Below are 11,416 nucleotides of genomic sequence, written 5' to 3'. Positions count from 1 at the left end.
TTTTCTCAGATAAATGGCTTTTCTTTAGGGCACAGTATTTAAATGTGAGGCTACACACTACTTATTCTTTTGTGACAAGATACTCTTAAAGGCAGTCTTGTTATCGGCCATCCTGGTTTGCTATAGTGGGAGAAGAGAGAGTAAGATACATTGAAAGGGCAGTACAGGATTCATTTCCATGGTGGCTGAGATCTGAAAAATAATTCCACATTTAAAATGAACCATACAGAAAACAAAACTAAGCAATTAAGTTCTTTTTCTTGAAATAAATTCTTCAATGTTTTATCGTATTTGATAGCAGCTTTTTTTTTTTATTGGTTACAAAACCTAAGCCCATATACAAAATTAGGAACACATTTAGATGCCTCTTTTGAAAGAACGTTTTAGTCTTTTTTTTAACTGAGTTTAAAAATAAAAAATAAAAACAATGCAATTTTTAAACACTGTTTTGAAAACTTAAAAGTGCAGCAATATAGTTTCTTTTATCTATGAAATGGTGCAATTCCAATTCAAAACTGATAAGGTCACAACAAACTGAACCAAGCAAATGCATACATCGGTCTACACCATTTGATGCTGATGTTCGCTTAAAAATGTCCGTTTGCACTTAGAACGCATAAGGAAAGATGAATATCACAATAGAGGCCCAATTTTAATCTCAATGTGTGCAAAATTTTAAAGGTAACCGTCATTAAGTATGGAGAGTCCAGAAGAAACTAAACTGGAAGGGGTACAATTCACAATATTAAGATTTGGACTTTAAGGGTTTCACCAAAGTTTGTGACCTTAATTAGTTTTGACTTTGTTATTCCTACTTTTAGTGAATACCACACACTTTCAAAAATTTAGACTATAGTGTCTGAATAGGATGCAGTTACCATATGAAGCTTTAACTCAAAATTTGGATAAAGAAAAAAAGGCACAATGAACTTCAACTCAATTTTATGTGCACAAGAGTTGAAAAATCTGAGCCACCTTAAAGAGAAATTGATTCTAAAATTTATAAAACCTATAAATAATCAGAGGCCAAACCACTATATTAAAACAGATTCTCTAGCAAGTAAAAATCTTGCAGTTTAAACATACGCTTGTATCCACTTTAGATACAAGACAAAACTCACTCTTTAAAGTGGCTCCACCTTGGCAGATACATATATTTTTAATGAATGCACACCTGCTATGTTTTGCTTATCAGTGAAAAAACCCCAGCTGATTCACAAAGCTCTGACGGCATCTGTCTCATCTTCATCACAGGAAATACACCCCCATCTGATACTAAGTTAGTTTAGATTTTCTATCCCTTCACACCAATGCATTGGGAAATTACACCCAGTAAACAACAGCAACAAAACCATTTTTTTGTGACAGCATAAATTGTTCGGTTTAAAAACGTTCAAATCCATATTCTTTCATTAATAATTGGGTCAAACAATCTACCAAAAGCAATGACTTTACATAGTAACATCAGATTTTGCAGAATTATTTAAAGATCACTGCAAATCAGGTTTATGTTAAACAACTGCAGATTATTCCTCTACACAGATCCTTGTCGGAATACTTTAAAATGTGAATATGCTTTTAGAGTAGGATTTGAATGAACTTTTCCAATACTCAAAGAATGAAGTTTCATGACACTTCTAAAGAGTTGCTGGTTTGTTGCCAACCACATTATCAAAAGCACTGGTTACTAAGTAAAAAATATTTTAAGACTAAATTACAGTAAACATGAAAGCTCCACAGTTTAAACCCAATATAAATCAACCATATCCAATTATCGATTTAAAACAAAAAATATTAACTCCTGAAAGCTGAAAGCAAGATTTTTTTTTTTAAACATCATCAATGGGTGTTTTAGACCTTTGTATTTTTTTTTTTCCTTTATAGTCAGGGACTCTTGCTTTCAACTTAAACAGAAGTTCAAGTCCGTAACAGGTTGCAGCTCAGGTAAAATACCATGCACAGCATTTGATTACTTCAACAGCAGGAACACACAGGCTGGAGTGAGTGGTCAAACAGGGCTTGTTGCTCTCAAAAATTAGGTATAATGGCGAAAGCATTACCATCCATATCTAAAGTTCTTCCTCCAACCCTGGCTTCTGAGGCAGATAATAACCACATCAATTACTGGTAGATGAAGGACAGTTTTTTAAACTTATCCGTTTAATCAATAACTGAGTTTCTTTTCATTAAGTTACTTTTTTGTGTGTCAGTCCCACCAATGAAAGTCATTTGGCTTGTACTTTAAAATCTAATCTTCCACATAGAGAGTATGAAAATATGTTTGTGGAGGACACTGACGGCGGCTCAGGCCAGACCGCACCTCTCTGAAGTCTTCTGCCACGTGGGTGTGCCACGCCAGCGTCCTGACCCACCGTGCGCCGTTCTCCAAGGGAGCATCAGTGAGCAAGACACACCACCGCCGTGGAACTTCCACCTGTCGACGCAGCTGTCAGCACGTGGCACCAGGGACAGGGAGAAAGTGGGTGGTTGAGATTAAGGGAAATTCTAAAACAGTTTAGGAAATCATGCAGATGCATTTACAGTCCATGTGAGAGTGACTTTTGGCAACTGCAAAGTGACTGAGACATGGCTTGCTTTAGAAGCATCAAAACGAAGAGGCATGTGTGTTTTGGAGCCTTTTGTTGTTGCGGTTGTTCTTGTCATTTGGTAGCCATCTGGTGGTGCTTCATATAGAATGTGGGAAAGACGCTGCACTCGACTCAACTTAAAAATTAAATTCTTTTGTTTGAAGGTTGGCTGTTGGGTCAAAATTGTAAGTACCTCCTTGTGTTGCTTCAGGAATGAGGCTAGGATCTTCATCGATCTATTTTAAAAAGGGGAAAAATTCTTATTATAGATACGACACAATGGTGCAAGTAGAATTCTTTTTTTTTTTTACTTCTTAGGAGAGAGGATTTTCTATGAATGCTTTAATCACCTAAAAATATTTAGGTAAACCAGTAATAATTTTATTAAGAAGTGTAACAATTTAAAATTGAACTTAACACACACAGAATTGCCCCTTATGGTGTTGTACCCTTATTTATTTAACCCATCTGAAAATATACCATTTCTATAATTAGTAGGTCTTTCCAAATGACAGATTACAAATGCGACAAGAACTATTTGCATAATTTTGCCTATAATTAAGTTTCAGATATAATAAAGAAAACTGATGGAGAATGATCATTAATTTTTTAATTTAGATTTTTAAAAATTAACTGGAAAAATGCCACTTCTCGAGTATCTCATAGAAAGAGTAAACTTACTCATACTAATGATAAAAGTAAAATGCTTAGTAAATGTATATTATGTACAGCAGTTTTAATTTACATGCAGACATACCATATTTTAATATATACTTACATCATCACCAGAGAAATACTGATCTATGATTTCAAATGCTAGTTTATATATGTCTTCATTTTCATGCTGCTGTAAAACTTCAATTTTTTCCAAACCTGGTAAAAATAAAATAATCAAAAGCATTAAGCAGATACTAATTGGAACTATTCTCATTTTAGTCATGGCAAGTCATAAAGGACTCGGGGAAACACCTCCTTGCCTCCGAAAGATGATGATTTTTCTAACAAAACACAGGTAAACTGGTTGGAGGAAGGGCATGCCACTAACCTCTTCCTCCTCAGAAGCCCTTGAGGCGCGCTGGGCGCTGAGACGGGCGGTCTAAAACCCCTCAGCACCCCACTTCGCAGACGAGGCGGCTGTGGCGGAGGTGGAAGGGACCTGGAACTGGCCAGCTAGCGACAGAGCTGGGACCCAGGTGCCCGGGCTGCTTCGCACGTCCCACTGTCATACATGTTCGTGTGTTTCTGTTTTTCAAATGCTATTACTTTTATATGGCTATAAGAGTAAGTTTTAAGAAGCTCACTAATTATTAATATTAACAGAAGATAAAACTTTAAATTTTGAAAAAATTGTTTTTAAAAAATGAATAGGGTGGGAAGCAGACTTGGCCCAATGAATAGGGCGTCTGTGGTTCAAACCCCGGGCCTCCTTGACCTGGGTGGAGCTGGCCCATGCGCAGTGCTGATGCGTGCAAGGAGTGCCCTGCCACAGGGTGTCCCTGCACCAGGAAGCCCCACGTGCAAGGAGTGCACCCCATAAGGAAAGACGCCCAGCGTGAAAGAAAGTGCAGCCTGCCCAGGAATGGCACTGCACACACGGAGAGCTGACACAGCAAGATGATGCAACAAAAGAAACACAGATTCCCAGTGCCACTGATAAGGATAGAAGTGGTCATAGAAGAACACAAAGCGAATGGGCACAGAAAGCAGACAACAGGGGGAAGGGGGGAGAAATAAAAAATAAATCTTGAAAAAAAAAATGAATAGGGTAATGTATCCTATAGCTGCAATGAACCCGTAAAACAAATTTTTAGAATTGTAATCACAGAATGCCTTCATTTATATTTTCAATATATTTATATTCCATGCATCAGAAGCACAAGTCTGTATATTTAAACCCTTAATAACCAATATTCTTCCTTGAAATGTCCTTTTGGCTAGGTTATCTTGAAAAAGCTGTATTTTTTTTTCTTTATATAGAAATATGGAAACAGGGAAAATAGGTGTCAAAGATAATGGCTGTAAATGCTTTTTAAATTGTAAAATACTAAGTAAACATGCATTCTTATAAAAATACTACTCCCCTAGACAAAAGCATCTTCATAGACAAAAAGCTGAGGAGTAACAATTCTGTAGGCCACTCAAACTTCTTTCTGAGTTAAGTTATTACGAACCGGGTTCCAATGTTAATTTCAAATTATCTTTAAAAAGCAACACATCTTAAAACCAGAAGGAGCAGTGGATTAATAGTAAGAAGAATTGGATTTAAATTGTACTTCTATTGCTAACTACTTACGTGACTTTGAACAAGGCTCCCTAACATCTCTGGGATCATTTCTTCTTAAGAAAACCTTTCCAGTGTGAATATTCTATGATGTTACTGCATTTGTTTTCTCTTGAAAAAATAAACCTGATAGTTTAGTTTAATCATCGGAAAAAGCCGATAAAATGTAAAAAATAAAATGTGACATTATGGTAAATTCATTTAAGGTTTAGCACGTATTGAACAGGTACCTTTAAAAACAGAACTTAATTTTTGAGATTACCAGGGGCCAGGGATTGATCACAGGACCACGTATGTCGGAAGCCAGCATGAAAAAACACTGAGCCCATCAGCATTCCTGAGTTGGTTTTATCATTTGTTTTTTGTTTGTTTGTTTTTTGTTTTCCAGGAGGCACCGGGAACGGAACCCAGGACCTCCCATGTGGGAGGCAGGCACTCAACTGCTTGAGCCACATCCACTCCCCAGAAATAGAATTTTAAAGTATATGCTTTATATGCCATTACCAGAAAAATAATGATGTGGTATTTCAAATCATAGTTCTTTCTCAAGAAATTTCAAAGTAACTTCTGTAGTAATCACTTCAGCAATCGGTTGTGGTAAATCATTAGAACCATTACAAGTCAGGGGTGGAGGAAAAGAACACATCTAGATAACTCAGAAATCACGAACCCTTTCCAATAATATAAGCAGCATTTCCCAAAGCAGGGTTACAGAATCATGTGATAAGAGACAGAAGTTGTAAAAAAAGTTTCACTGTCAGAGAGTTTGAGAAATGCTGGGTTAAACAAAGCAAGTTCTAAGAGGTACTCAAAGGTTTAATTTGCTCTCACTCTCAGACATTCTGACCTCAAGAGGCGCATCAGTGTTTCCAGAGGAGTAATGTGAATCTGTGTGAAGGTTACTGAGTAACTTTCAGAACCAGAATGGACTAATATTTTCCGGAAAATTCTTAGAATACTGACAGAATTAAAAAACAGCAACATAATTGGATGATTTAACGGCAATATACCCTAACAGTTTATATTTTTTAATAAGTTGTTTTTAAAGGAATTAATGTTTCAGAGTTCCAATGCTCAACCATTTTCCTTCTTTCAATCGACTCTTACCTCCACATTCTTCTATTATTTCAGCTATTGTGCTTGCTTCATCACCAGCCATTATCAGAATGTTTTTCAGACCATCTAGAACCACCTGAACAACTTGAGAATCTTTCACTGAGAGTAAATTGCAGAATGGTGGTATTACATTCTGCTGCACAAGGTATTCAACCTAGAGGACAAAAGAGAAGTATTTTTATTTATATAATTATCTTTTCCCTCAAATAACAGAGTACAGAGCTTAGAAACAACTAGCAACTCCTAAACATGTACAAGCCATATACTTTCCAGTATTAACAATCCTGAGTTAGTTTTTTCAAGCTCACCTGATCTTTTCTGCCACTGATCGTTAAGTTGCTAATTGCCCAAGCAGCTTCTTTCTGTGTTCCAAAGTCCCCCTTCAGGTTAAAAAAGAAATCACAAATGAATCCATTGTCCAAAAAGTCTTGAATGTAATATGTTAAAAGACACAATAAACTCATGACTAACCTTAGCAAGCTGATGAATAATCATAGGGATTAATCCAGCATCTATTACAGCTTGAACTTGTTGTTGGTTGCCTGCTGTTATGTTGGAAAGGAACCAAACTGCTTCCTATAATTGACCAAACATAAAAAAATACAGTGTACCTTTATTTGGAAAATTCCATCTTAAATGCCTTTATATGTTTTATTTTAACTTATTTTATATATGCAATAATAAAATCACTTGAGTTGCATTAAGGAGACTGCATCTAAAAAGTAATTAGGCTATATACTGAATCTCCCATTTAAAAAAAGCTGCAGGGGAGCAGATGTAGCTCAGTGGTTGAGCACCTGCTTCCCATGCATGAGGCCCTGGGTTCAATCCCCAGTATACCCTTAAAAAAAAATTGTAAGGAAACTGCAGTTCGTAATATTTGGGCCCCCTTAAACCTGGCATTTTTTCATTCAATAGTATTTAAACCTACTATAAGGTAGGCACTATTATAGCATTGGTGATACAGCAGTGAACAAAAACAAAGACAAAAAGTCTTTGCTCATGGAGCTTACATTTCTGTGCATTAGCTTCCTCTAAGAGAGAGATGACAGAAATAAATATGACTGAGTTTCCTCCCACTTTATTAAAACTATATCTAATAAAGGTGAATGGTTTTATTTTGAAAAACTCACAAGATACAGTCATTCAATCATTCCATAGAAATCAAACATCTAACTAGCCCAGGATGGATCTATATAATGTAAATATTGTTTTACCCCTAGAGGATTTATAAGTCACAAATATAATTCCAAATAAAGAAACACTAAGTGAAGTATTTCTAATATTTTAATTTCATAAGAGAAACATGACCATGACATATCTTTTCTGGGTGTACAAATTATTGTGATACTTGTTTCTCTGGTAGAAGAAAATACCAAGTTCTCTAACATCCAACTTTTCTTTCCATTAACTTGGGGATCTGAAGATAAATATGGTCAGGTATTCCAAAACTGAGAGTTTCGAAAGGGTATAATGACAACTAACTTGCTACTATCAAGTCTCAGAAGCGTGGATTTAACAAATAGTACTACAGCTATAGTGGATTTTGTGTCAATACCATAATTGTAAAAGCCTGGTATATTTAATGGAAGATTAAATCTAAGACATAATTTTAGTGACATATCTTCCTTTTCCACAATTGAAAGTTAACTGTAAATTTATTTTGTTATCCAATTGTGGTAAAAGGTTAACAGTTGGTGAATCTGCGTTTAGAGTATACAGCTGTTCCCTATACTATTCTTAAAAATTTTTTGTAGGTTTGAAAATTTCCAAACTAAAATGTTGAAGGGAAAAAGAAACAAGTTAGTAACTTCTATCTCCAGGGTCTCCTGATGGCTCAAGAGATGGAAATAACACAAATGCTCAGGGTGGAAATCTTCAGAAGTAACTGTCTGCTAAAGCCGAGGCGGCATCTGTCTAAGCTCTTCTTCTTTCCCCCAGGACACTGGCATTTGAAGTCTATTGGTACAGCAGGGGAAACAGGGATTGAGAGGGGAAGAATTTTCTTGTTTGTTTGTCTGGGTTTTTTAGCCCGGAGATGTACTCACCAGACGCAATGGATGTGACATGAAGATGGGGGAGAGTGTTATTGTGGGGGGAGTGGTGGGGTGGGGGCGGTGGGGGCGAATGGGGACCTCATATTTTTTTAATGTAATATATATTTTTTAATGAATAAATCGAGTAGAATTTGGAAAAACAAAAACAAAAAACAAAACAAACCTTAAAAAAAATTTATTATTGTTGAAATAATGAAAATTCTCTAATAATGTTGAAGTGATAACCGCACAACTATGTGGTTATACCACATACCAGTGATTGTAAACTTTGGATGAACTGTATGCTTCATTAATATGTACCAATAAAACTGGTTGGGAAAAAAAACAAGCTTATGGAACTTCTCACTGTCCCACACAGTTCTGCCTCCTGTATAGTCTAAACCCTCTCCCAACACTTATATCTCTTTTCTTTCCAACTAATAGGTCCCTTATTTTAAAATTACCTTCAAGAAAAGTGGCTCAAAATAAAAATTTGCTAAAAATGTACACAGAAACAAATCTACAGAAAAAAGAAAGATTTTTATAAAGGAGCTGTAATACAGCAGGATGAACTTCTTTTTAAGGAGGTACTGGGGACTGAACCCAGGAAGGACCTTGTACATGGGAAGCAGGCGCTCATCCACTGAGCTACACCTGCTCCCTGGTGAGATAATTTTAATACACTAGAGGAATAAATACAGAATACAAAATGAAGACTAGTAACACCTCAAGGAATGTTGTGAAGATTGAGCAAAAAGAAGCAAAAGTACTCTGAGCGCAATTCTGACACCTAAGCACTCAAAACCCCAATTATTATTATCATACATTAATTAATTCACACAATAAACATTTATTCAACACCTACAATATACGAGGCATGAAGAATATAAACAACATCCCTTAGGAATCTTAAAACTACGGTAGGAACAACATGTAAACAAACTGTAAAACAGTAATACTGATGTGGGCTATGGGTGGGAGGCTGTTCATCTCTTCGTAGATAACCTGAGCTGTATGTGTCCTGAACTGTGCGTATGGGACAGTGAGAGCTGCAGCCCTGCCCTTGGTAACCATGACAACAACTCCAGTCCCGGAGAAACAGTTTAGCAATGCAAACTCTACAAACTTTAAATATTCAGGGAAAATGCAAACCAAATGTGCTAAAAGCTTATCTAGAATGTATGAAGTCCATGCTAAAAGTTTACCTAGATGTGGAAGATATATGTTAATTCTAGCTATTGAACACTGAAACAAAGAACCATTTGGCCCTTCCCCTGTATAAAAAGAACTCAAAAATCTTGTTCAGGGCTCGGATTCTGAATGAAAAGCTCCAAGCCGGTCATAAATAAATCCTTTTTCCTTCCCCAAATTATTCCTGAGTCCTGGCCTTTCTATACGCAAATAATTGAACCTCTCTCGACCTCTACAACAATATAAGTGCTAAATAATTGGCAAATGAAACAGTTAAGTTTCAGTTATAAGAATAATTAAATATTTTTAGTTTACAATTATGGAGTGTATTTTGCTCTAAAAACACCTATATTACTGAATTTTCTGCAGTAAAAACATCTGGCCCAGATCCTGAAAGTCTCTAGCTTCTCTTTCCTTTCATTGGAACATGTGTCAATAAAACGCAATTTTTGAAAATATACTTTTCTATAAGAATCCAACTGTCACATTACAGGCTAAGTGACTATTTTTAGTTTCAACACAGAAGAGGAAATGATGGATTCTGCTGGGTTTGGGGAACAGTGGCATTTCAGGCAGATAAAACTGCATTCAACTAATATTTGACCAGAACTTTTATGACTGTCACTATGCTAGATGGTGGTGATGGAACACTGAAAAAGTGGAAGAACTCAGTCACAAACGTGTGACTGAAAATGTCCATGCAGAGAACTTTAAATAAGGAGTATGAGAGAAGATGACCTGAGGCTGGAAAGAACAGGGGCCAGATAATGAAGACTGTTTATCGCACAAAGGGATTTACATTCTACCCTAAAAGCACAGGGATAAAAAAGTAGGAGAATGATATGATCTGTTTTTTAAAGGACAGCAAATGACTAATGCTCTTCCCCAAAGCAATGTGTTCCGGAAAGTCTGCTGGATCAATCACATAATTCCTGCAATCCAATGGTTCCCAGTCTTTATTTTCAGCATATTCTTTTTCTGATTTACCATTGTGTATCTCAACTGTCCCTTCTTCCTCTTGGAAAAAAAGTATTATATACACAGGAGTCTTTTATCTGAAAATCTACCATTCTGTATATACACAAAAGCATTTTTTCTGCATGAGGAGAAAATATATACATACTATAAAATAGATAATAACTTTGTATCTAAAGCCTGAAATCTTAAAAAGAACTATTTCTTATGATCCTTTCATTAGGTACTTTTTATGTCCAAACTAATTTCCGCATGGAGATTAAATTATGATCCTTCTATTTGTTTATGAAAGATCCCAGCCAGTTAAGGGCAGATTTTGTATGCATGCAGAATCAGTGGCTACTAATTTACTGGCTGTTGCTACTGCTATTTAAATAAAAACAGAGGTAATCTAAAAATATTTTTTATTCTGAGATGATCAGGGCAGCATTTAAAAGAAGCAATTTAAAAAAAAGGCAGAGGTGACTTGAGGCAGTTCCCCTCTTAAATGCACTGGTTTCAAAGAAAACCACCATCAACAAATAAACAAAGAAACAAGGGGACAGCTAACTGATATTTCCAAGGAAAAAGAAATACATTGACGAGGACATTATGTGCCTTACCTTATTGATCTTCTCCTTGGGGTGCGACAGGAGATTTGGGAAGTGGGACAGGACGTCGCAGTTGAGCACGGCCTGGGTCTGCTCGTCAGTGCCAGTCACTATGTTGCCCACCGCCCTGAGGGCTGCTGTCTGCGGAAGGGAATGTTTTCTGTAAGTTCAGTTATTTGCTGAGAATGAAACTGACCCTACAAACATCAGGGGTGAATGATGAACACTTAAATCAACATACAAAGCATTAAGCAAAATGGGGAACAACTCAGACTTTTAAACAATCGTCACTTATGAAAAATACTTCATGGAAAAATTATGTGAAAACCTGTAGTAAAAAATATTTAAAAACAAACAAAAACATAAAAATCTCTGAAGGTCCATTTTCAACATCTCTATATTACTAAAATTTTATCCCCTCAAACCCACCCAGTTTTATTATTCATCAGTGTTAATGCACTTTATTCTGCCTTTAGAATGTTGGTTAAAAGTAAGTTCACGGCTGTTTTTCTGTGCAGTGGGATTACAAACTTGGAGCCGTAGGAGTTAAGTCTGTCTTAGATGTCTCTTCCAGATTTCCTTAGCACCCTACCTTTATAATGACACAAAACACTGAACTAGAAACACTGGTTTCTCTGT

General features: G+C 36.2%; 1 protein-coding gene across 1 annotated transcript in view; it reads right to left on the bottom strand.

The window, feature by feature from the left end:
• Positions 1–280: 280 nt before the first annotated feature.
• Positions 281–11,416, bottom strand: part of KPNA3 (karyopherin subunit alpha 3) — a 92,740-nt gene continuing 81,604 nt past the window's right edge. The window contains exons 12-17 of the mRNA XM_058276785.2: positions 10,790–10,918; positions 6,457–6,561; positions 6,294–6,365; positions 5,977–6,139; positions 3,367–3,461; positions 281–2,824 (exon numbers count right to left, since the gene is read on the bottom strand). Coding sequence (XP_058132768.1) covers positions 2,726–2,824; positions 3,367–3,461; positions 5,977–6,139; positions 6,294–6,365; positions 6,457–6,561; positions 10,790–10,918 — 663 coding nt within the window. The 3' untranslated portion in view covers positions 281–2,725. The remainder of the gene's footprint in view (positions 2,825–3,366; positions 3,462–5,976; positions 6,140–6,293; positions 6,366–6,456; positions 6,562–10,789; positions 10,919–11,416) is intronic.

The sequence above is a fragment of the Dasypus novemcinctus genome, chromosome 15 (genome assembly GCF_030445035.2).
Source record: "Dasypus novemcinctus isolate mDasNov1 chromosome 15, mDasNov1.1.hap2, whole genome shotgun sequence".
NCBI lineage: Eukaryota > Metazoa > Chordata > Mammalia > Cingulata > Dasypodidae > Dasypus > Dasypus novemcinctus.
Note: the sequence above shows the minus strand (reverse complement) of the source record. Positions and strands in the feature narration are given on the sequence as shown.